At 42.2% G+C, this 26,855-nt stretch overlaps 1 protein-coding gene across 1 annotated transcript; it reads left to right on the top strand.

Annotated features, from left to right (window-relative positions):
• Positions 1-248: 248 nt before the first annotated feature.
• On the top strand, positions 249-25,748 carry timm50 (translocase of inner mitochondrial membrane 50 homolog (S. cerevisiae)). The gene is made up of 11 exons (XM_072691164.1): positions 249-466; positions 1,394-1,556; positions 3,047-3,078; positions 15,648-15,669; positions 17,836-17,894; positions 17,985-18,104; positions 18,911-19,015; positions 20,330-20,428; positions 24,621-24,777; positions 24,879-24,985; positions 25,551-25,748. The coding sequence occupies exons 1-11, from the start codon at positions 254-256 to the stop codon at positions 25,647-25,649; spliced, it is 1,176 nt and encodes a 391-aa protein (XP_072547265.1). The 5' UTR covers positions 249-253; the 3' UTR covers positions 25,650-25,748.
• Positions 25,749-26,855: the final 1,107 nt, after the last annotated feature.

The following is a 26,855-nucleotide window of genomic DNA, read 5'->3' as shown; positions in this document are numbered from 1 at the left end:
GTATGAGATGCCTCGCTTCTCAAATGTTAATGTTACTGGAAGAATTTGCTGTCACATATCAAGGCCACTTTTATCTGCTCTCGAAGGTCAACACTGTCTGTCTGCGGATACGTCGAAAAACACGAAGCACCGCCTTCCAGGCGCCCTGGCGACAGCGGTTGGTAGCCGCGCGTGTCAATCAAACTACATTTAGCCAATCATATGCGTTTGTCCTTTCCACTTGCGTCTGAGCGACAAGCCGCTAGCATTCAAGATGTCGGCGGTGTCTATGTTCCCCATGTGTGTCCGGGCGAGCCGGGGCCTCCTTAGGCTCAGGAGCGGAGCCGGGGCTAACTCAGCCCCCGCAGTGTTGGAGGTGGTCAGGACGTTGTCCACCCAGAAGGCGACAGGAGGGGACATTGGTGCCACAGGAGGGTTGGCTCAAGCTATTTTACAGGAGAGACTTCAGCAGCAGCAGAGGAGTCAGGTAGGTAGAGGTTAGCAGGAGCTTGCTAATGAGGTTTGACGTTTCTGTAGGCTCACTAATTAGGCAGGTATGACATTCGTTAAGGTGCAGCTGGATGACAGCAGTCCACTGTGTCATTAAAAAGGGGGTCAGGGAGCTGCAGAATTCTTAAAAAGCATCTTACATCTAAATCCCTCAGTTTCTCTGCTGGGAGGGTTCAGAGAGCAGCCTTCAGTTTGAATGAAGTCCTGCTCTTGTGTATTGACAGGGATGTAGCGTTGGCTTCTCTGGCACATAGCTATGTGGTGCCATTAATTTGACCCATGTTGTGAAACATTCAGACATTTCTATTTAAAAATATACTTCTGTCTGTTTAATGTGTGGCTTGTACTTTTTCAGTGTGCTGCTTTACCATGTTGTCAGTAAAACCTCTCATCACTGTGTAGTCATATGGACACCCTCAAGGTTAGCTGCATAGTCCTATAGTTAATATCTCCGAATAATAATAACCTGTTCCTTAAAGATAATGCCATTTAGATTGGACATGTGCCATTGGTTAAGCCAACTGATGCATGTTAGCTAGATACCCGCAGGACGAAGTGTCTTGGCCTCCTTTACTTTGAATGTGCTGTCTCTGGAGTGAAACACAGTGTTGGCAGTATGCAAGTTGCCTTGTTGAACCCTTGCCTAAGGGCTCTTAGTTTAGTCCTAGTTAAATTGTGATTAGTGTGAGGACTACGCTTGACCGTAAGAGATGAATGACATCAGATGAATCGTGTCTTGTTTTATGTTTTTTTTTTATTTTTTATGTGTAATAACTAAATATTAACCCTTATCAATCTGCATATGAGCATCACACTTGTCATACAGCAAATACCTGAACAACATCTAATATTGCAAGTCAGAGTGGAGTTGCATCCTGAACCTGCTTTGGTTATTCCTTCCCAGGGCCAGCCCCCTCCTGAGGGGGAGGAGAGCTCTGACCAGAAGCGAGATGAGCAGAGCGAGGACAGGAAACAGAGAGAGAACACAGCATACGCTAAGAAGGTGGTCCTTCGCTTAGCAGGACTTATGGGACTTGGCGGCGCAGTTGGTGTTGTGTACATATTCGGTGAGTTAATCCTCTGGGACTGTACTGGGATGAGGACTCCAGCATTTTACTCTAATAGGCTTGACTGGATTTAAAGACGAGCTTTTGGATTATTTGAACTGTTGTCTTTGGACGTGTGGACAAGGTGCGTAATACAGAGGGTTTTGGGAAGTGATCCAAGACCTTCAAAATCTAAATTCTTTTTTGGGGGGTGTGGGCTGCTTAAACTTCTCATTATTTTAGTGTTATGGTATTTAGAACCTATGGTAGTATCATAGTTATGTAGTTTCTAAGTCAGATAGGTATATAGATAGATGCTCGAATACAAATTCAGGGAAATGTTGTTGCTGTGTTTTATTTTAGCTAGCTTTACTCATGAAATGGCAAATTCGTTAGTATAGCTAAACGGCACACAATGATGTGTTGCAGGGTGATGCTGTCATTAATCGATAATTGGTGTTTGTTAAATGGGTTTGCCAACACATTAAGCATAGAGCAAGACCCACTGTGTTACACACAGTAAATATCACTCTTAAAATATGGATAATTGTACATATGCATTTGCAGCGCTGCTCTTTTGGAATCCTGATGAGCTGAGATTTCTTTGGTTTTGACTGATCTTTATCCTGTTAGTGCTGTTTTAGCAGCTTAAAAGCTTGTTAAATTTGGCAGCAGTAGTCTTTTAGCAGGGAGTATTGTGTGGTGAAGTCATTTTAAAGAATCTAGGTAACCACACAAAGTAAATATGTCCAGAATGTCACGTTATATAAACTGTGTACTGAAAACAGTGATTTTACTGCAGAATTAACCAGCAGCACGTCTTTCCTAGACTGTGTGGCAGTATTATTTATTGAAGCACAAATGTCAGATTAAGATATCATTAAGGTAATTAGGTCGGGGCATATTCTATACATTTGGACCAAAGTATTGGGACACCAGTTCATTCATTGTTTCCTTCAAATCAAGAGTATTTTAAAAAATAGGTTGTCTTGCTTTTGTTTGCGTAACTATCTCTACTGTCCAGGCAGGGATAAGAGCCTTAGTGAGGTCAGGATGTTGGATGATCACCACACCACCTCATCCCTAACTCCCCAGCTCATCCCAAAAGTATTGGATGAAGTACCATCATCCCACTGCTCCACAGCTCAGTGCTGGCATTAGGCATGCTGCCAATATGCAGTCCTACTCTGTTGACAGTACTTTTTTACAGGGACTAGATGCATTTATTTTATGTGTATGTGCATTTGCACATCTGTATCAGCAATGGGTGCAACTTAAAGTAGCTGAATGCAGTTATTATGAGGAGTATCCACCACAAACATTCAGGCTTATAGTTTATGAAGTGTTGCACAGAATTTTCTATTCACCTGAAGGTGCTGGATGTCCATCTTAGGTTGTAAAAGTTTTTGACAGGTTTGACATTGCAGAGTAACATGTTAAAAATACAAAGATCATTAACTAGGTGACTTGGACACTACAAAAAGTCTAACCTGTGTTTTTTGCCTCTACAGGTAGCAATTCAGTGGATGAACAAGGAAATAAGGTAGGCAGACGCTACAGAAAACAGTACAGGTGTATGTCATTGTCTTTACAAAGCAGATTTTTGACAGGCATTGAGGTGTGAATGCAGTTATTAGGCCTCGTGTCGTGTGGCAGGTAGTGTGCTGTCAGGCTTCAGTGGCACACTTCCTCACCTATTCTCGCCTTCCCAGGTACCTCTCCGATACCCCCTCCTCGTTTGTAACTGCAGGCCGTGTTAGAAATTACAGTTGGTGTGAGATTGGGGCCATCGTCTCGGAGGGCACACTTCTCAGCTATTTGTGAATGTCTTGTGATCTCAAAGAGCACACTTCTCACACTTCAAAGGACACACTTCACAGGGAAGGGCAGTTTTGGAGTAGACGAGCGGAGTGTGCCAGGGCTGTAGGTGTTGGATCTCATACCTGTCTCCCCTGCTCTACGGTAGCCCTCTGTTACTCTAATTGGAGGATGCAGGGATGGTTGTAAAGGGGTATGCATCCTGTTCTAAACTGAATTGCTTTCCCGCAAGAATAGCCCTAATAAACTCCCCAGACTTCCTGTGCCTTTGAGATGTGTGACGGAAGAAAATACCAGTGGCTTGTGATGAGAATAGTGGTCTAATATTGGGAGAATGTGGTACTTGCATTTCTGCAAATTGTTTATAGACATTTGGCTTTAAGTTTGTGGTGTTGCTCAACTTGTATTTCTCCAGTTGAAAGTGTAGGAAGTTGGGCTGAATGTACATTGGATTCATTTGTGGGAATTGTGGACATATGCCGATATCTGGTGTATACATATTTAATCTGTGCAAGAGATGGTTAGAGAATTGGAATATTTAAATTGATAACCTGTTTTTTTTTAAAAAGGAATAATTTTTTAAGGTGGCCTTATAATTTATGATTTATGTTTTTGGTCAATGTCACTGTATAGTGTTCTTGGTCATGTTTTTATAGTGGATAAGGCTGACTTTGGACATTTCTCTGGGTTTTAATATGCAAAAACCTTCTATTTCCAAAATGTACTTTCTGAACTTTTATTGGAAGTCAATGTAAAAGAATTATTTTTCACATCATTTTGGAGCATTTATATTTGTCCATTCCTCATGTAATTTGGACACACTGTAAAGTGTCAAAGTTTAAGAGGTTTTCGCATGACAGCGACAATGTTATATAAAGTCCTTTTTAAAATAATTCAACAAAATATTGTTTTTATATCATTGAAATCATTGTTTAATTTGGAGAGTCGGCATATAATTATAGAAATACTGTTTATTTGTTGTCCATACGAGTGCAGCCTGGGCCTTAAAGAAGCCTTAGTTGTCATCGAACAATGCTTTTACTTGTGTGGCCCGAAGTAATGAGGTGACAAATGCTACTGGTTTTGCATCTCTTTCAAAGAGCTTCCCTCACGTCTGTGTAAGCTGTGTAGTGTATGAAGGTGTGGGCTTGGGAAAGTAGGGACTTCAAAGTCGGCCTACCTCAGATCCCTCTGTGGGAGATCCTGTTTAACTGTATAGGACAGGGCTCACCTAGAAAGGGCACACTTCACAGGTCAGTGTGACGTCACTTGAGACTTGTAAGGGGTTTAATGGTCCTTTGTGGTGGCTGGTCGCACACCTCGTTCACAAGATCTGAAGGACTGAGAATTGGAGACCTTGTGAACAGGCAGAACCTTCATCCTGTCCTTGTATTGTAAACATTTATAGCTGCATGGGCAGTTGTTTCCTACAAGTACAGCCAAGGACACTAAAGTTGCCATCTTCTGTTTAACGTTGTTTAATTGATTAGGTCACTCATGAATTGCATTAAATGACACTGAGCGACATTGTATCTTAAACCAAAACCTAAAAATGCATAAAAGGACACCTGAGGAACCCAGAAACAGAACATTGTGCTAACAATGGTCTACTCTTTGCAGTTAATGCTTGAGGGTCTACAAATGTCACTTGGCTGAAGCAGTTTTGCAGGTTTTTAGGTCCAGTCAAAAATCCAAAAAGGTTTATTCCACTGACAAAAACCCAACTCTCTGGTTATTTGATGAGCATTTCAAAGGGCACACTTTCACAGCTCTGGAGGTGAGAGCCTTGCTCGGCTAATGATGTTGTCATCTTCAAAGTGCACACATCACCCTGTTTCTTTGACACGTGGCATGTGCCAGGGATTAGGTGTGGGCTCGGGAAGACCACCTAGTTTAAACTCTCCGTGCTCAAGAGGGCCCTTCTCGTTCTTCCTGGACTTTTTTTTTTAGGGGGCATATGTGAAGTGTGCCAGACCTTTTGGTGTAGCTGTAGACTGTCCTCCTGTGCTAATTGGGGTCCAGGTGTAAAAGTGGGAACCGCAGCCCTTTTCCAGGAAAAGGCCACAGCTTTGTTCTATTTATTCCTGATTACTCCTTAAATAAGGATGCACTGGTATGGGATTTAAGGCAGGTATCTGAAATGTGCCTCTCTTTTTGTACATATTTGCCAATGCTAATATGGAAACTGGATCTAAATCCACCTGGATCAGCAATACTGGGAAATATGTTGTCTATTTTTAAGAAAGTACAAATATAGTATGTTTAAAATGTAATTCCCCACCATATGCTAGTCTTCAAAAACATGACGATTCCTTAATTATACCTCTTCCATTCTTTTTCTTTGAAACCAACATTTGCTGCCTTGCTTTACTGCTATTTGGAGCTGCTATATTTGGCATGTTGCTCTTTGTGTCCACAAGAGGGCGTGTTTTTTTGTGTGTGTGTGTGGAGGCAGTTGATTCCTCAGCAAGACCAGCAATAGAATAGATTTCCTAAAGCTATTTTAGCATGATGCCTTTTAGGCGATGCTTAAAGGACTGACTGAAGCATCACATACAGAACAGAATAGGCAAGTTCTTTCTTATCAGTATGAAGATGATACTACAAGCAGGAATCTTTATCTGTATCTTTACATTGTGTTCCTTTCTTTATTTATGCATTTATTGGAATAGTTTCACCCAACATATCCACCCCACTCACCTCTACTGACAAACAGATGTATACGAGAGGAAAATGAATAAATGATGGTAGTAAATGCGTACAAAACATTGACACTTAATAAAATGGGAAGAATATTTAAAGTGTGCTGACAGTGGGATTGAGGTGAAGCACCATTTAAGGTCGCACTGCAGATCAACTAAAGCTTTCTTCATCTACTTTTTTTCATGCAGTGTGTGGTTGGGTCTTTTTTCCCCTTTTGTCCATCATTTGTGCTGAGGTTTATGTTCTCGGACACACTTCTCAGGTAGTTGAGAGATCGTAGCAGACGTGTGAGGAGTGTGCCAGGCCTGTAGGTGCCAACAGCTATCCCTCTTTCTCCAGACAAGGAATGCTGCACTAATTGCAGGCGTCATTCTGAAAGTCTCCAATGTCCACATCAAGCCTGTCTTGCATGTTTAGGACTGTTCTTAAGTTCGAGATTCCAGTTTTCACTCATTTAAAACCTGTTTGCTCGCAGATGTTTGGAATTATGATTGTCAGGATTTGCCCAGTTTCTGCATTTTTTTTGCCATGGAGTTTGGCAGATATGTGCCTAAAGTACTGATGCACTTTCATTGTTTCTTCTGAAATCAAATGCTATTATTATTATTATTATTATTATTATTATTATTTTGTTGGAGTAACTGTCCACTGTCCAGGGAAGGATTTCTACTAGATTATGGAGCATTGCTGTGAAGATTTGCTAACATTCAGTGACCGGAGTGTGGTGATGATCAGAATGAAGGAATAGTTTATTGGAAATTGCAGTTCATTACCACCTCACTACATCCCCAACTCCCCCAACTCGTCATGGTGCACAATCATTCCGGAAAATTTGGAACGGTGCTGATGGGTTCGTGTTTTCTGCTTTTCACTTGTTTGCTCGCAGATGTGAATTTGTATAAAGGATTTGTAGGAGCTACTGCTTGTATGCAACTTTACTTTGCTCGGGTCAAGTGTGTTGTTAATAATTGGTAATTGGTTATCTAGAATTAGTGAGAATAAATAAAACAATAAAGTTTGTTTTAGACATTTTTTATTTATTGAGCAGCATATTATTGCAGAATTTCTGACCAGTGATTAAGGGCTTCCTATTTTCTCAGAGATTATCAAATCTATCAAGGCTACTACAGCATTTGTGTATTTGAATATGTTTTAGTATGTGTTTTAATAGACTGTTTTCTATTTCCTGGGTCATATCTTAGTTATTAGAAAGTTTGCAGTAGTTTACCAAACTATAAATGAGTGGTTCTTTGAAAGACTTTGTGGTAACCTGCTTTCTGTAGCAGATTTGTCATGTCACACGGCTCTTCACACTGACATTAAATGGAAATGCTGGTTGTTTTTGTTATTTGGGGTCTTCATTTAAAATTTTTCCTTCGTCTTTTTCCCGCATGTTTCTCGTCACTCTGGGCAAGACGCGTCTGTCCAGCACTGCAGAGGTGTGAAGGGCACACTTTTCAGACAGCTGCTGTCTTTATATGACCTACTTGACTGTGGTCGGGTGTGAAGTCTAGGTAAAACCCGCCCTTCTCGTCTGTAATGACCCTGTCGGCCACCTTTTGGAGCCGCCCTTGGCTGAAGGAGCAAACCTCCTAGGCAGTGGAGACCCGGCGGGAGACGTATGCGGAGTGTGCCGGCATGCAGGGTGCTGCGTTGCACACCTCCGTCCTTTTAATTTGAGGGCGGTGGTGGAAGTGAAGGCATGGGAGCAGGAACTGGGTCTTGTTCTCAGGCTTTGGTCTTTTGTGGTCAGGAAATAAACCCTCTGTTCTAGGTGGGGGTTTAGGGCTTTAGGGCTGTATGATTGTAAATGGGATTATATAAGACTTTGGAAACTTTCTTATGCAGGCGATATGCATAATATGAGAGTTGAATGTTTGAGGCATGGTGAAATGGTAGTTGTATTGGTATCGACAGATGTTTAACTTGAAGTTGGACAGATTGATTCGATTTAAACTGATCTTTGGTGTTGATTTAAACTGATATTTAATAATCCATGTATTGAACTCGCAAATGTTTCAGTGATTCTGAACTACTGCAATTAAAAATGTGAATTTTATTAATTTACTGATTTTATATCCATCCAAAAATGGTTATTTCGCTCTTAATGCTAATCCAGCTAAATTTAGTGTCAATTTCAACATTTCGTCTTTGTGCCTTCTAAATATTTGTGAACACCCCTTCTAATGAATGAATGGATTTCAAAAGAAATGGTGCATGAGCAGGTGTCCCAATACATTTGTCCATTCATTGCTGCTTCTGAAATCAAGGGTATTTATGGATTCGTTTTAGCCTGCTTTTGTTGGAGTAGCTGTCCCTACTATCAAGAGAAGCCTTTCTGCCAGATTTTGGAGCATTGCTGTAAGGATTTGATTGCATTCAGCAACAGGTGCGTTATGTGCATGTTAGATGATCAGCACCGAACCTCATATCACCCACCATGTCAGTCATTTTTATAGACGCCTCACGCCCATAACAGGTGCTTCTGTAAAACTGTAAAAACAACATTGTGTTATCTTAAGTAAGTGAAACCTATTGAAAGTAAGTGAAACCACAAATCGAGCAGGTTCTGCAGGTTTGTTTATGGCGAGAGTTCTTCTTATCCTGTGTGAATCTGTCATGTAATGTTACAGAGATGCCCTAAGGTAAAATGACACTACCCACATCTCCCTGTGTAGTACAAATACTGTCTGAATAGAGCTGTATTTAGAACACAAACTGTTCTAATGTGAAACGTTTCTGTAATCTTTCTACCTGTAGGAACGCCAGGTGTTGTAGCAGAGGCATTTTGATTGAGACTCTCTTGGCTCTTGAGAAAGAAAGGTGCTACAAGGGTTCTTAAAATGAGGCCATTTGAAGAATCCCTTTAGTTTCCATAATGAACTATTTTTGTAATAGAGATGTGAGAGTGTTGAACGTTGAATTGGTAAAGAACCTTAACATCAAGTAAAGGTAGGGCTGGCCGATATGGCAAAAAATACAATATCATGATCTTTAAGACTTCTACAAGACGCAATATTTCACATGTAGTCACAGACTAAAAACATCAGTAGGTGCAGATTCTTATAAACTACTGTTCGGATTCTCTCCCTTACTGAATATAGTGGTTTTTATTTAGCATCTGCTGCACTTCATCTAATTAAATCAGTCTAATTACACTGTTAGTAATGAAACCTGCTTAATAAACTCAGATGTTTATTAAGCACAAACCGTATCCTCAAAATGTTTAGAAAAGCATCATAACAAAATTGATCACTATACAATAAAATATTTTCAGCTCTAAGTGAAGGTGGTAAAAGTAGTTCTCCTATGGCATTGTTCAAAGAACCCTTTGTAGCACCTTTTACTTTTGACTTGTTTTATGATTGTGCTCTAGTCGGCTGTATACATTTGTAGGTTTGCCTTGCAGACTATCTTCTGCTTCTGCAAAACTACTGTGTTTGCACAGTACGTGCTGTGGACTGTCCTCATATTTAAACCTGCAACAATGATCTGGAACCTGGAACCTTCTTCTGTTCCAACACGTTTTGATTAAGTGGGTCTTTGTGAGTATCCTTTAAGTGGGCCCTTGATTATTTCTGTTGAAAACCACACTGACGCTCTTTCTGCCCCTTTCCTTCAAGGAGCACTAAAGCTCCTGTTGTACAATGTCTGTGTGTGGAATGGGGTTCTTCAGTTTTATACTAGTTGCTCAAGTGTGAACGCTTCAGAGCCAACACTGTTCTTAATTCAGGTTGCAGTAAGCAGTGAAGCCTTCGTTCCTCTCTTGTGTCTTGAGCTGTTTTCTGTCATTCTGTCACGACGAGGTTCAGTAACTTAAGCAAGTCTTCTCGCAAAAACCAGCTGGTTAGCTCCTGGGGTTTTTTGTCTCAGGGACTTTAATCCAGAAGCTTCTGGCTTGTGTAACTGCTGCTGTAGGCTATCTTGGTCAATCCCTCCGATACTTCCAGGTATTGTTCGTGGGGATTTGCCTCTGTAGCTTGCAGCAATGTTTCTGACATTTACTTTAAGGAGAAACCTCACTCTAGAGGTCTGCACAGGCCCGCTTAAACCTCACGTCATGCCAGATCCCGGCCGCAAAACCTAAAGCCTACCCGCATCTGCCTGCTTTGACATGGGCTAGACCTTTTTCAGACCCACCTGTGTTTAGTCTTTATCATCTGTTTTCTTACAGGTTCATGTGTGCTGCCAAGTTTGCGATCAGTAAACGCAAACCTTGAATCAACCTTTATCTTTAGCCGTTGTGGTTCTGATTTTGTTCACTGCAGCCGACTGAGAAGCCCTTTAAACCTAAGCTGAAGTTATTACGTTCATACTGTCATGAGCAAGTAGTTTCATACTACACACTGAAAGTAAAGACAAAGGACGTCTGAAAGCTTGAAGTCCATGAACAATCCTGTTGTTGCTCTCTCTGTTTTGATTCTGGATCACCGTGGATTGAAAGCTGGTGCCTGGGTTTAAAGCACAGTGCATTTAATTCAGATCCTTTAAGAGGGTGAGACTAAATCGGCCAGCTCAGTCTTCAGAAGGTAATCCTTGGAAGATGTAGTTTTTGGGGTTTTGCCATTCAGGTACGATCATGTAATTACAGCATTTCATTTCACAAGTTCAGGATTGCAGCAGCTCTGTGTGAGGCTCCTTGGTCACAGGGCGTTGCAGTTACGTTTTTCAAACCTCTAGATGGACCTACTGAGTCCGCACAGGGTTGCAGAAACCGCTTTTAGGACTAGGTTAGTGGTCATTTGCAGTTGTTTCCACTGGGAGCTCCACAGTGCAGTTCTGCATGGAAATTCATGAACACTCTCAGCATTTTAAATGTGGTTGACCCAGTAATGCTGGGAAAGGTTAATATGGCATTCAGACCCGCCCTTGATTGACAGTGGCGATCGGCCAATCGAGTAGAAATGTGATCAGCAATTCGTCAAGCATTACGTTCACATGGAGTTAAAACTTTTTAGAAATTTGACACAACATGGGAAGAATGAACCGTTTATTGGTTATTGGTTCGTTGGTTTAGCATATCTTGCGGAGTTCCACAGGGTTCTATTTTGGGGCCTTGATGTTAATTACGACAGTAATGTGGTTTTGAGAGTGATGAGGTGTGGACTTAAATACATGCTCTGAGTGCTCAACAAAGATTCAGTAGTAAATACCTGAAGGCACCACTAGGTGGCATTAATGATCTGCAAACTGTCTGAAGGAGACAGATGATGGGTATTTTTCTCTCTCTCCACCAGGTGGCGCAGTCGAGGCAAGAAATTCAAATTACCTTTTGCCAGCTGTAATTGTTCATTTCTGTCTACATGACTCCTTATAATGCAAACACTGACTGAGAGCCCAGGGCACTAGGTCAGCTATGTAGAGCAGAGAGTGGCTAAGAGCTGCTGTTTCTTGTGTAAAGCTCTGAGCATGTGTCATTTGCTGGCGGCCCTTCGGGAACTGTTTACTATGATGGTCTTAAATCCCACAGTAAGCTTTTTTTCCAGGCAGCACGGGTGCTTACAGGAGCACACAGCGAGAATCTATGAGCACCAATTTAATAGGAACTTTTTTATTTATTTATTTATTTTGCTTACTCTTCCTGTCAGCAGTGGGGATTTTAGGACTGTATAAATGAGGAGGCCAAGGCAAGTTTAGAGGCTTAATGTGAACAAAAGTGATAAATCTGCAATATTATAAATATGATTCTAAAATACATTAATGTCTGTGCTCTTCAGTGGCCTTCCCAGTCACTAGATCTGAATCCAATAGAGCATCTTTGGGATGTGGAAGTGATTCACAGCATTAACATGCTTTTAATGTGTCAAAATGGACCACAATCTCAAAGGAATGTTTCCAACATCTTGTGGAATTCATGTCAAAAAGAATTGAAGCTGTTTTGAGAGCAACAAGAGGTCCTACCCAGTATTAGTATGGTGTTCCTGATAAAGGCTTTGTTTAGCAGACTTTAAAATCAATGTTTGCAGCATTTTACAGATGCTTTTATCCAGTTCAGCCATGTAACAGTGAGTGGATGTAGAGTAGGATTCGTTCCCAGGGACATTTCTTGGTGTGGTGTAGTGTTATTACCTGGAGTGGGGACTCCAACTTCCTTTAGTTTTTCTTTAATTGAAGTGTCATTTTTCATTAATTAGATTTTTTTTTTAGATAGGCTTCTTTTGTTTCTGTTTTCTAAAGGCATGTTTCTTCAAATATTTTGCATTCAGGTTTGCGATTCAGTGAAGTTTTAATGATTAATCGAGGAATCAATGTGTTGAAGACTCATTTACTAATGAAATCAATAATGACTGGCCTAATGTACATTCTACAGAAGTCCGGCTCATTGTGTGACTGATTACACTACTGTACCCATGACCCTCATCATGTTTGCTTTTCCAGGCTGACCAGTATACGAAATGAAACTGCATGTGATGAAGCGTGATATCCTGTATTAAATAAGCAACATATGGGTGGTACCTTTTTTATTGTCTGCCTGGAATTCCTTGCTTTTGAATGTCAACGTGTTTGCAAACTCCTCAGTAGAGAAAGCTGAGAGGTTGAAGGTGTGTTCTTTACCTTCTTATAATCACACCAATGTTCATAGGTCATTGTAAGGAGATATTAAAAAAAAAAAAAAAAAAAAATATATATATATATATATATATATATATATATATATATATATATATATATATATATATATATATATATATATATATATATATATATATTTCATAAAATCTTTCCTCTTAAGTACACTGTCTCCAGAGAGGTCCCACAAGCCAGCATGTGGCGTATCTCCCCCTGTTGGGGAAGGGTTGACCCCCACGAGGGCCCTCCTGGCAGATGCAGCTGAATATTCATCAGCTTGGTTGCGTATCTCGCCGCTGATTGATGGGTTGGTGCGACGCACAGCTAATGGTTGAGGAATACAAGCAGAGGAGGAGCTTTAGACCTTCATTAGTGTTTTGGGTTTTTATCAGGACTTCTGTATGGATAATTTGAGGCCGGACGCTGTGACCGGCATCAGGTGCAGTTTTGATTTTGCCCCAATTATTGAGTCGTGCCTCACTCCCCACTACAAACATCTTAAGGCTTTATTTCCTTTATCCTTTTGTTTCTGTGAGGCCGCTAGTAAATGGCAGGCTGCCTGTGTTTGAGTATAACCTTTACTCTTCATTTGCATCATCGCTACTTTGCGTTTTTGTCGTCTTCTTATGTTGGTGTGGTTTTGTGGATGTGTTGTTGGGGGGGGGGGGGGGGGGGTATCTAGCACTGAGTGACATGTATCAATTAAAGTGAACGTGTGCATGATTCAGCAGGTCTTTTTGCATAGGAACGGAACAAAAAACCCCACCGTCACACACTGATTTCCAGGTAGCTTGTTGACGTACCATCTTTCAGTTTCAGATCAGGTTGGCTCACGTCCAGTACCGTCCATGCCGTTACTGCATATTTGACATTCACTGCCTTATCTCCTCTTCATTATTTTTAGGCTGGGTTAAAGCTGAATAAGGTGTCCAGGTATAATTTAATGGATGGGAAATAGGTTATTTTAATCCCAATCCGTTTTCAATTCAATTATTTGTATTAAAACAAAAACAAAGTACCATGTTAATTCTTTGCCTAGCAAATAAGTGTTTTATTTTATTAATTTTTTTGGTTTGTTTTTTTGTTTGTTTGGTTTTTTTAAACCAACGTATTTAGGACACGCTATCTGGTGTCCTCAAGGTGCCATTAACATACATTACTGCTGCCAGCTGGGCAATAAGAATGTTCTCAAAGTTTAAAAAAACCCCCAAAACTTTAGTTTAGAGTGTGGAACTGAATAAAAACAGGCCATAATATGAAACTTTATAAAACTATCACTGAAATGTTGTGTTTGACCGACAGGAGAACTGCTCACGTTTCTTCAGAACTCATTCACGCTAATGCTAATCCAATCATGGCACACTCGCCCACAACAGGATGTGTATCGCTACACACGCTCTAAGCAAATTTGACTGCAGTGTTTTTAAAGAAGCTGGGAGCTGATTGGTCAGAGAGGAGAGTCAGACTGCATTTATAATACTATACACCATTAAAGAAAGTCTCTACTAAACTAAATCAATCAGTTCATAATGTCTCATTATAGAAACTCATCATACTAATTAGCACCATGTAATTTGTGTGGCTGTATTTATACAAACGCAAAGGTCTGATTGGCTGATGCTCAGCATTAGGAGACTGATTTGATCAGGGGGCAAAATAACTGGATCGGGACATGCCTAATCTGAACTGTGCCTAATCTGAGTATGTGAATGGTTCAGTGCTGAGTAATTTGCATTACTTTCAAACTGCTGCTCTTGTTCCTTCAAAAAAAAAAAAAAATAATAATAATTTTCTCAGATTAGATTAAGTGTTGGAGTAAAGGTTTTACAGAACCCATAAGACCATTGCTGCCATTGTCCTTCTATTTAGCCATGGTGCTATTTTTATTTTTTTGTGAAAGTTGAGGTGGGTTTGACCAAATTGTCCTATATTTCAGGCAAAACAGGAGACTAACTGTGTTAATGCATGAGCAGCTGTATGTTTGTTAGCCAGCAGTACTGTGGAATATGTGTTAGATTAGTGTGAATGGGTTTCAGTGAGGTTTTGGGTAAACAACAGCCACAGGGTTGGATACTTCATTGGTTGCTTCAGAGACACTTGTGCAGTATTGGCAGCAGTGTGAGTCATTTCCTGCATGAGACTGCTTGGTTAATAAAAAAGGGCTGTTGATCAGTCAATTTGTGGAAAACTAAATTAATCTCCATACTTTCATCTCCATCCTCACAAAAATGGTAATGGAGACTGACTTTGACTCTACGGCCCGAGGTTTGTGAGTTCAAATTGCAGGCTATGCTGCTTCGCCATCACCAGCCGGAGCCAGAGAGAGCACAACTGACTATTCTCTTCCTGGGTGGGTAGATGGTGCTGCCTCTCCTTATCATTCCCAATGTGAGGCTGGCTGGCAGAGGCGTCTATTGGCTGATTTATCAGCGTTGGCCACATAGTGATACATACATAGTGCAGCATCACTACGTATGGAGGTTGACTGCACATGTATTGGAGGAGGCGTGTGCTTGTCCTCACCCTCCTAGTGTTGCATGCATGGCAAATGAAGGCGGGAGTCGTAGTGGGTGATGGGGTTTGTTGGCTTAGCTCAAAAAAAAAAAAAAAGTGGTGTATTTTTAAAAAATAAAGCTTTTATGGCTTGTGTAAAAAAAGCTTGTGTAGCACCTTTTTTTAAAATAAATATATATACACATATGAGTACCATGTTAGCATGTAAGCGTAATCTTTTCTGTTGTATCTTCTTTTTTTATATATAAATTTAAATTTGTGAGAATAATTGTATGAAAGGGTGGTTAAATGGGGGGAGCAAAAAAACATGTAAATTGAGGCCCAAAGCTAATTTGCATGCCCATGCAGTTTTGTTAAGATTGCTGTGGTGTTTTGTGTTGGGTGTTTTGATGTACACAGAGGCTGTTTATAAGGGGCTCCCTTTTATAAGGCTTTTACACTTTATCTGGCCACATCTGTAACATGTTTCCCTTTGTCTGACCTTTGTGCTATCTTTTTGTTTTCCAGATTCCGGATGAGTTTGATAATGGTAAGTCAGAGCTCTTCTCCTGAGGTTCTTCTGTAATTCATTCTTCTTCTTCTAATTTTAATTCAGAGAACACTGTGTATATAATAATGACAATCAGGTTTTTTTTGTATCGTTAGTGTTTTTTCATTTGTTTTTCACCTATGTTTTCATCATGCCTGGTGACGACTTCACATCTGTACACACTTAGCTCTTAAAACTACAGGAATTCATTTAACAAGGTTTAATAGGGAAGAATGACTTGCTGTTTGGCCCCACGGGATCAGAGCTTTAGAGAAAACTAGCAGGAAGTCCTGTACGTACACTCTTTGTAGTAGAATTTCATCATTGAGTCTGCCATCTTAGAAGCCAGCCAGAGGAATCACCTTTCATGGTCTTTTCGATTATTTTGCTCTGTGTTTCAATGGGGTTTGTTCTTTCCTTTGGTGTATGAGCTACAGATGAGCTGTGCTGTCGTGGATGGTTTTGATTAAGATGGTAGAGAAAAATACGGTCAGGAAAAGCAATGAGGGAGAGGCCATGTTGCTCCAATACATAGCTATGGTAGTAGCAAACCAGCTGTGTCTTTTTGAGCGTCCTGATTTTAAACGAGATAGCTAGTTTCACATTTCTGAATGCCGTGCTTCTCCAGTGCAGTGATGATTGTGTAATTAACTGCACACGCGCCATAAAGTACCCCCCCACTCAAGGCCCCCCATGTACACGCGGCATCTCGATTTATAACCTTTGAGCTTAGAGCCCTTGTGTCTAACACTGATGCGTTTAATGCCACAACGAAGGGCGATGATTACTTTAGGGACCATGGTGAAACGCCCGTACCCTCAGGGGAGGGGAAAAGCGAACTAGCTGCCTCCTGGCCTCCCGTTCACCTTCCCTCCCCACAACAGAAGGGCAGCGGAGGGATGCGTGACGAGCGCCTCACCAGAGCAGTCCTTGGGGAGACTGAAGCGAGGGGAGCCGCTTGGCAAACAAGCGTCCGTCTGAGAGCCTTGTAGCCTTGCCAAGTGACGGCATTCCCTTTTAAACATGCATATTTATGGCCTACATGTGTAAGCCCCTCTGCTTCATGAACTGCTGCATTACTGGTTTGAGCAACAAGTTCTAACAAGTCACAGGTTCACAGGTACTGCAAGGGGGTTGTTCCTGGCTGACCTAAAGTGTTTCCTACTAATTCTGTGCTTATTTTTGCTACCTTGGTCTTTCATTGACTAAAATTCAGGTGAACTTTTTCTCAACCGAAGACAGTAGAGATTGACAGCCATGGGGGGAGGGAGGAAGATAAGGGGGGGGAAAAACTGAGAGCTTCCAAGAGAAAGGGAGAGCAGAAGAAAGGCAATTGAGTAATAATGGCCTTTGGCAAACTAGCGGAGCATATGCTATCCCAGTGGCGGATTAAAGGAGGCCTTTGTTGAGTCCAGGGGCCCAGCCATCGATCTTTCTCTCACTCCCTCCAGCCAGCGTTTCAATGGCCGTCCCTCCAGAGAGCCACAGACCCTCTCTGGAGCAACAATAGGCCTCCTCTCCATTACCCTGACAAACAAGGTTAGGACAAGGAGCTCTTCAAAGCAAGGCCCAGTCGTCTTGCTGAACTTTTCTTTCTTCCCTCGTGTCCCCTCAGATCAGCCCTCGTAACGGTTCTTGCAACTGTCCACCTCTCCTGAATTGTCCTTGACCTTTTGTGCCAGACAAAAAGACCTCGGAGTAAATAAAAACGGACAGCAATTTGTTCTGGTCAACCGGTTTTTGTTGGCCCTTGATCAGAGGTTAAAGATTATCTGTTTGTTTCCTGTTGCTACAAACTGTGACACAGGGTCTTTTGGTACTCTAGGCTACATTGAAAGACATGGTGCCTGAGCCTCTGAATAGATTTTTAAAATAATTGTACCATTCTGTACACTCAAACTACTACAGGTTCCAATTCCATTCACCACGATCCACAAGTAGGTGTCCTCTGTCTTCCTCATGTTAGTCTCAGAAAAGCACTGTTTTACGTTAACGATGTGTTTTCGTCTCATTACTAGTGTGGTATGTTAACAAGCATATGGAAAGGTTTTATTCAGGAGTAAATACAAGTAATCTGGAAGCATTCGGTGTTCGCCCCCCCCTTCTCCTTCACCCCACCCCCTCCCTTTCCATGCTTTTTGCTGACATCTAATTTTTGTTTCTTAGATGTTCCAGTTATACAGCAGCTCAAGAGGACCTTCAAATATTTCAAAGATTACAGACAAGTGAGCTCATTCTCGTCAGACATCGCACACTCACTCTCAATGATTCTTCTCAACCATCAACAATTTAATCAATGGTCATTCTCTCTGCAGATGATCATTGAGCCCACAAGCCCAAAGCTTCTTCCTGACCCGCTGAAGGAGCCGTATTACCAGCCTCCGTACACTCTGGTCCTAGAGCTGACTGATGTTCTTCTCCACCCAGAATGGTCGGTATGTCCTCTACCTCTCTAATAAACAACCCCACAGGAGCCTAGACAAGAAAATTGTTGGTAGTGGAACCAGCTTCTTGGAGGTCTGCCATGTTCTGCCAGGAAACTGGTCAAGTACCCCGGCGTGTATTCTGCTGGTATCGAAAGCATGTGAAGCAATTGCATACTACTCGCATATTACTACTATAATCTGTGCAGAAGCTGTGCATTAGGTTTGTGAAGGGACATCTTCAAGTTCTAGATTCAGAAGAGCAAAGCCTTCAATATATCAATCCTGGTTCTACCATGGATCTGAAGGCTGTCTGTATTGTCTGGTGCTGCTTTATGCCTGCCACCTGTTTTGCTCCTGTACCTGTAACTGCACCACCCTCCTCCTCCTACTACTACTTTTGGCTGTCTCCACCTGGCTTGCTGGGATGGAGAGGCCACGCGTGGGCAACAGGTGTGCTACGGCCCTCCTGCAACCAGACACCCTCCGAGCAGCCCGCCACCGCGCACTTAACACAATGGCTTTGATTTCTGGTGCGCTTTTGTTAAAAGACTCTGCCATGTTACTTGACTTTGACTGTGTCTTTGACGAATGCGTAAAGGCTCTGTTTATTCAAACGGACACCAAAAATGGAGACGAGCTTTCCGCTGTTAGATGTTTGACCTACACTCAAGGTCACATCTTCTACAGAGCTCAGTGAGCTGTAAAAAGAGGCCTGTTTAACCTGGTAGCTTAACTGAAACATGAAACCAGTGTATTTTAGTATTTATTTCAAAAAATGAATAAATGTGTTAATGTTTTTCTTCTCTGGTTTCCAGTTGGCTACAGGCTGGCGTTTTAAGAAGAGGCCGGGTATAGACTACCTGTTTCAGCAGCTGGCGCCACTCTATGAGATTGTCATCTTTACGTCAGAAACGGGCATGGTGAGTTAGTTGCGTAACAAGGAGGAGAAAAATTGTTCACCTGCCAAATTGATAGGTTGATGGACCGACTGTAAACCAGTATGGGCTTGGAAGGTAGCTCTGAAAGTGTGCTTGAGTCATTCCATGAAACAGTTGGTGTGTTGTCAACCCCTCCAACTATGTTGTAAAATTTTTTGTAATATTTTCCTTTATTTCATTAAAATTGGGTGGTTAATGTCCTTCTAAAATGGACGGGGGGGGTTCTTTGCATTAATATTGTAGTGTGAAAAATACAATTTTGCTATTCATATTTTGCGTAACAGGGTGGTTGCTTGTTACTTTGGATACCCACACACACACACAATATCCTTTAATTAATAAATTAAAATATTTGGTGATTGTTCAAATCTTATTATTATTATTATTTTTTTTTTTGTCTTTGTTAACTCTGTAGTAAATAATGTGGATTTTGATGGCTAATCCTTGTGGCTTTGTCCTTTGTGTTTGTTGTTGGTGTTGGTTTATTTTTTCTCTTGTCTTTTGTTTTTGTTGCACCAGCAGTCTTATCAGGTGTGGTCGTTTCTGAATATCTGAATTGCGACTGGACTTGCTGGGGCGTGTGTGTGTGTGTGTGTGTGTGTGTGTGTGTGTGTGTGTGTGTGTGTGTGTGTGTGTGTGTGTGTGTGTGTGTGTGTGTGTGTGTGTGTGTGTGTGTGTGTGTGTGTGTGTGTGTGCTTTTACATGCGGCGCAAGCCTTTTATTATGTCAACATTGATATGCAAATAAGCCATACATTTGGTCTAATTGGGCTGCTGCTTGTAATTCTTTCAGATTTTTTTTTCCCCTTGTTTTTGGGAGGTGGTTCTTCTTTTACCAGCCGTGACCATTAACTGTGTTTTGTAAGTGTGTCAAGTCAGCCTGGTGGTCTGTGCAGTAAAATGGAACAGAAGATTTCTCTCTTAAGACTTCCTGACATTACAGTGGAATCTCTGGATGGAGGCCATTCACTGTCTGCTAGGCTTTGGTGCTGTTATTCTAAAGAAGTCTCTGTTTCCACTAAAGCAGAAGTTCAGTCTAGGCTTGTATACCTCACATGTGCTCCAGCACAGAAGATGCTCCAAAAAAAAAAAAAGAGATGAAATGACCAATAGCTGCACATGAGTGGTTGTAAGCTTCACCAGCTGTCAGTCAAAGTGTTCACATCTCCTCCTTTAAGTGGGATTTAACTGAAAGCTTTTGAATCCGAGGACTCGTTACGGGATTATTTGACCCCTTTTGACTTGACGTCCTGACCCACTGACTTGGTGACTAAACATGAGTTGTTTGTTTGTGCAGACGGCGTACCCCCTGATTGACAGCATAGACCCCCAGGGCTTTGTCATGTACCGCCTCTTCCGAGACGCCACACGCTACATGGAAGGGCATCATGTGAAGGTAAAGCTCGTCTGCTTTCTGGAATTCTGGATTCTGTCATGAGTAAAGCGTGGGTTGTTCTCTTCCTGGTAAAACGCTGCTTGGATAGAGCTAAATGCAGCGTGATCACTTGCGAACAGTGCTCTGATTTCGCCATCTGTTTATAAACACTCCTTCTATCTCAACATTGACTCCGCTTGCAAACAGCCCACAAACTTCCAACTGTTCCATCAGGTGTCTGTCATTAAGATGTCAGTGTGTTTAGCTCTGCATAGCTGGAGCTGAGTGTTATACTGTGAGCTCATCATGATGGTCTGAGTATGAATACCCCAATGCAAGGGTTAGCTGAGAATTTGCTCTTGCGCGATTGCTCTTGCGCTTTACACTTTACACTCTTTTTCTCTCACTTTTGTCTCTCTCACGCTCACTCTCGCTCTTGGTGTCTTCTTGTTCAGTCGCTTGCTGTCTATCTCTCACTCTCGCTCACTCTTCCTCTCACTCTGCTATCTATTTATTTATTCATTTATTAATTTTTTTTTGTCCCCCCCTCTTCACTCTCTCACTCCTGCGCTGTTGCTCCTGCGGTCTCATTCTCGCTCTCGCGCACATTCTCACACTCTCACTAGTATATTTCGCTTACTTTTAAAAGCTTCTCTCCATCTTCAGTAAGCTGAGCTCAACCCCCTCCGGTGGACCCCTTCCCTTCTACTTGGTGACCCGGGCAGCATAATGGTGTGATGCCCCCTGTGTCTCTACTGCATGCCGCCCTTCTGCTTCTCCATTGATTTTTTTTTTTTTTTTTTTTTTTCTTTTCTCCCCTCCTTCTTCCCCTTCCTTCTTTCTTTCTCTTTCTTTCCTCCCCCCTTCATGCGACGTCCCTATTCTTCTTTCTTTCTCTCAGCAGCCCAGGACAATAGAAGTTTCATGCCCTCCTCTCCTCCGCCTCTACTCGCCCTCTTTTTGTGCCTCATTAACCTTCTGCCTCCCTCTCCTCCTTCGTTAGACTGTCGTTACTGAAGCTTTGTAGAAGGGCGTATTCTGTTACCTCCTAGTCTAGGGGTTGAGGGCTCTATTGATGGGTCTCATTTGATTAAAGTCACAGTAAGCTGAGTGGAAAATGCAGTGTTTTAGTAAGTCAAGGGGAAAAATAAGGGGGGGGGGGAAGGGGCGCTACCTGTGACCGTAGATTAGATGGCAGGTTAAATAGTAGGCCCCTCTCCGTCTAAATGGTCATAAATTATTTGTAGATGTCATCTCTTTCCATGAGAATTACTCACCCTTAAAACAGTGCTTCATCTAAGGCTATGAACTATTTATGAATGTAACCTGTCACCGTGATGGTGTTTACGGCCCAAGCTATACTTCAGAGTTGCAGTTGAAAAAACGAATGTGTAAAAGTGTGTGTTGTAATATGGAGATGCTTGAACAAGCTGTCTACTTCACTTGCAGGCACTTAATTGAAAGAGTGTGTGTGTGTGCATGCACATGCATGCATTATCGATTGCATGTAAGCACGTGCCCAACTGCCTGGTCACATTTCAGCAGTGGCTGGCTGGTCTCCCACCCCCCATTCTGAGTTCAGAACCCCTCATCCACCTTCTGCCCTGCCTGCTTTCTCCTCCCGCCCTCCCCTCCTCCTTTCCCTCATAACCCATCTGGCACACTGAGAGGCAAAGCGCGGGATGCTGAAATGGTGCAGTGTGTATGTTCATGTGGGACCTACATAATACAGGTGTTTCACCAGGTCTAGAGGTGGCTCAATACTACTTTTTGATTTTGATGTTGAAATAATAATTAAACATCACACAGTGTGAGTGTACACCTCTTATTCCTTGATTTCAGTCCCATTGTCTAATCAAGTACCCAGCCAGGCATACAAACGTTTGTGGGTCGTTCTTAGTTTGTGCAATTTCTCCTAGATATTCCACTGTCTGTGGTGGTATTGCAAAAAAGGAGCGTTTGGGACCCACAGCAGCTCGGCCATGAAGAGTGGGGTCGCCGAATGCTGAGGCTCTGAAGCTCTGCTGACCCTATAACCTCAGAGTTCCAGACCTGCTGTTGTAGCTTTAAAGGGAGGACAAACTCCATGTTAATGCTTATGGATTTTAGAATGGGAGGTCATAAAAACTTCTGTAGGTGTCCCAGTACTTTAGCCTGTTATGTAATTTTACACATCCTGTATGCGCAAAAGTATTGGGTCACATGGTCACTCATTTGTTTCTTTTAAAATCAAGGGTATTTAAAAAAAAAGAAATAAAAAAGGGGGGGGCACCATTTTTCTGACGTTCTTTTGTACCAGATGTGTTTATCTAAACAGCTGAATTCTTACAACACAGCTCACGGGTGAATTGGTTACAAATGGAGAAGCTCTCCTCAGAAAACTGAATGACTGAATATTTTCATGAAAAAATTACCTTCTCAGAATTTGCAACACCTCTGAATGCTGGTGTTTCGAGTTTGTTTCGCTGTGTCTAATCTAAGGTTAACAGCAAAATCTTGATTAGGACTACCCCTGACTCCAATGTATGAATGTAGTTTAGTGTCAAAAGTGTTAAAGCAACTAGACGTGAGTGTGTGTGTGTTATTTATTTATTGGGCTCTTGAATGCCTTTAATGCTCAAAAGAGTGCAATCAGGCTCATTATAAGTAACATTACCTGTGTGTGTGCGCAGTGTGTTTAATGTGTATTTTAGCATTGAATGGCTTTCTGTGGGAGTGAGGGGAGTGGTTTTATTTGATTAGTGTTAACACATGAATTAAGCAATTGATATAAAAAATGACCTGTGATGAAAAAATAAAATCATAGGAAGTACTCAGAAGGGCTTGAATTGACCTCTCTTAACACCTTATCACTAGGAGACTGTGTGCTGTGCCTGTGCTGGGGCACTGAATTAAATCTCAAGTGTAGTATTTTTGTTTGTTTTTGTTTTATTTATTTATTTATTTATTAAGGCAGCAGGTCTGTTACGTAGTCTGTTCTACTTTGTGTTCACTTTAGTAACTGCAGGTTACTGTCTCGAACAGGGCGCATTGACCTCCCAGTTCCTTTACCCACTCCTGCACACCGGTCAATACGAACCCTGTCAAACACATGCACGCGTGTGCACTCGAGTGTTCGCTCCCTCTGGGCTCTTGCAGCGTCTCCGAGGGGAAGGCACATGTGGGTAATTTAATGGGAATCATCGTGCAGCGTGTGCCGACGGTCCACAGGGGTTCCCTTTCGGCTGATCCATTTCTTATTTCTCGCTCGCTCTCGTTCCATCGTTTTCCCCCATTGCTCAGTCCCTGTGTTGAGCCCCTCCGGGGGATACAGATGACCCCAGTGATGGAGAGTGCAGCGTCCCTGTCCATCTGCTTCTGGGGCCCACCACTGAGACAGCTGCCACAGAGAAAGTTTGTGTGCGTGTGAGTGAGTGACACGGCAGGGGTCAATGAGTGGGCGTAACAGTTAGCACTTCTCTACAGATGCAAAGGTGTGAATATGGTTCATGTCAGTGTCATTAGGGAGACATTTGTGTGTGTCAATTCGGGGACAACATACAAGTAGGAGAGAGGACTTGAGCAATGTTTAGTGCTGCTTTTTGAAGAAATGACTGCCATTAATACACTCGTGGAAGTTAGAACACCACATGAAAACTTTTCTGAACAATTAGGAACCAGTGGTTTAATTGTCCGCAAAATAAGGAGTACATTTAAAAATTCCTGGTTTGCAGCTGCTTTGCTGCAGCAAAGCCTGGCAGGTTCTCCAACATAGAATAAAGTATTCCTAGTGGATTCTATCAGAGGACGCTCAAGGAAAATGAGCATCTGTGCAAAAACGAAAGCTGCAGCATTACACAGCTGAAAGAGTTCTGCATGGAGGAGTGGGAAAATCTTTCTCCCAGTGGATATCAGACACTGGTAGATGGTTATAGGAAACATCTAATCAAGGTTCTTTCAGGGGGACGTACAAGCTGTTGGGGCATAGGGCGTGTTTGCAGAAATTATTATAAAATGTAAAGCATTTCCTTAGTTTTATGAGCTTAGTTATATTACCCCCCCCCCCCTTGCTCTCTTGTTTACATGAATATAAAATGTCCATATATGCGGTGGCCTATTTTTAACCACATTAATTTTTTATGCATACAAACCTTGTTTAGATCTGTTATGAAAATGAGCGAATAGCATGTATAATCTGTCCTTTTCTGCTTTTCCCTCACTCTCTTCTCCACAGGATGTGTCCTGTCTGAACAGAGACACGTCCAAAGTGATTCTAGTCGACTGCAAGCGAGAGGCATTCAGCCTACAGCCCTTCAATGGCATGGCATTGCGCAAGTGGGATGGCAATTCAGAGGACCGCACACTCTACGACTTGGCTGCCTTTCTTAAGAGTAAGCGTGTGTAGCTGTGTGTGAGTGATGCAGCAATTCTGCAGTATTTGTAGGAGTATCAGTTGCTAACCATTCTTGTTAAATGTGTGTGTGATGTACAGCAATCGCAATGAGCGGTGTGGAGGACGTTCGTACCGTGCTGGAAAACTACGCCCATGAAGAAGACCCCATCGAAGCCTTCAAAAGGAGACAAGCACAACTTGCACTGGTACTTAGTTCACCTCTCCTCTCCTGAGTTTTGTAGTGTGAAATGTGCTTTAACGTGTTCATGAGCAGTGTTTTTTAATGCCATGCTCGATTTTTGAGTTGTATGCACCCTTGAGTGTGGCCTCCTAGCTGTTTCGTCCACAGTTGTCATACAGGTCTTACACATCCACAGTAGGCATGAACCAGCATGAACCTCTTACGGAGAGTGAGAGGCCTTTAAAAAAAAAAAAAAAACGCTAAATAAATCCAAAAACAGATTTAATGGGGGAAATACACAATAATAATTTACTAATAATAAAAATAATAATGACTAAAATATCCTAATCAGTAGATCATGGGGATGTCCAATTATTTTTGTAGTTTTAGTGCAATACAGCCAAAAGGGAATCTACAAATGGGACCAGAGGAGCACAGTAGTGTCCAATAGACAAATTAAACACTATACACCAAGGTTAATGGCTTGAGGTTTTATTGGGCAAACAGTGTGCTTTATTTATCCAATCAAAATCTGTGCAGTTTGTAGTTTGAGGCTCTCTTTAAAATATTCCACGTTTGTTTGTGTGCAGGAGGAGGAGCAGAGGCTTTCTGAGCTTTCTCAACACAAGAAACAGGGCTTGTCTTTCGGCTCCATCACAGGCCGGTTTTGGCCCCGCAAGCAGCAGTGAGGACTCCTTCTCTCTCTCTCGAAGCCTCCAGTCGCAGTCCACCCCATGACGGGACTGGCCAGTGGGATGGGGCTACAGTCACTGCAGTGGACGGCGTATCCGGGCGTGTGGGAGGGGGGGGTACAGAATAAGAGGCGGGGGGAGGGAGGGGAAGTATATAGAACATCCACATCCAGTACGTTCCACCGAACGGCCGCTATCATGTTTTGGGGTTTACCGAAAACATTCGGTACCGCTGTGTTGGTGAAGGAAGGCATTCCCTGGACTATTCACCCAGCCGACAGCCTGCCCTCGTCTGATCTCATTTGTTCTGATCGTCACTGATGTCTGTCTACACATTCTTCCAAGAGGGTCGGGGGCTCATAGTTGGACTAAATTTGGCTCACCCCTCCACTCGTTTGTTGTTGTTTTTTTTTTTGTTTAGTTTTTTTTACCCATGCAGAACTACTTTAGCAACCACACCTTGTATTGGACACACGCTGAACTGACATGAAGATTAGATGTCCTTTTTCAGACTGACTGTAATAGCCTCAGTTAAATGCTGTACTCGGAGCGTGGTCACCCACTCTGCTGTAGGAGATGTTGGATGGGTACTCTTGCTGCTGGAAAGACTGCATTTCTGTAGGTCAATATCACGTTCATATCACGTGAAGTCAGATCGAATAGTGAGGTTGACGGGGGGGGGGGGGGCGTTCCTGTCTCGAGATGTGCTTGTTGATGGGTCTGTGTAACGCATTTGATGTGAACCACTTGAATGACCTTCAATAAACAAGATGTGTATGACTTTCCAAAATCGGTGTCCATTTTATTCACTTCATTTTCAAATGGCCATGTGTCCTTTACTGATGTGTGCATGAAGAATCACGAAAAAAGACCCGCTCATCAAATGGCTGAGGGGCTTGAGGAGTGAATAAGTTGAAGTGATGTCACCAGCTAACGCGCTCATCAGATTTAAACAGCAATGATCATTTGTAGGTCTGTGGTTGGGAAAATGATGGAGAAGGTAAATGCAGCCACTGTTTGAGGTGGGGTTAAAGCTCTGGGTTCTTGTTAACATGGTTGTGGGTTCAATACCATGCCTTCTACGATGCCACTGTTTGGGTCCTTGAGTGATGCACCTAAATCTTTGTGGAATGGCTCACCTTGTGCTCTAATCTGGGGTATGTGAAGAGAAGTCTAGAAGTACAGCGGTCATAGTGAAGAATA

This window comes from Salminus brasiliensis, chromosome 11 (genome assembly GCF_030463535.1).
Source record: "Salminus brasiliensis chromosome 11, fSalBra1.hap2, whole genome shotgun sequence".
Classification (NCBI taxonomy): Eukaryota; Metazoa; Chordata; class Actinopteri; order Characiformes; family Bryconidae; genus Salminus; species Salminus brasiliensis.
This window is presented reverse-complemented; position numbering and strand designations above follow the sequence as displayed.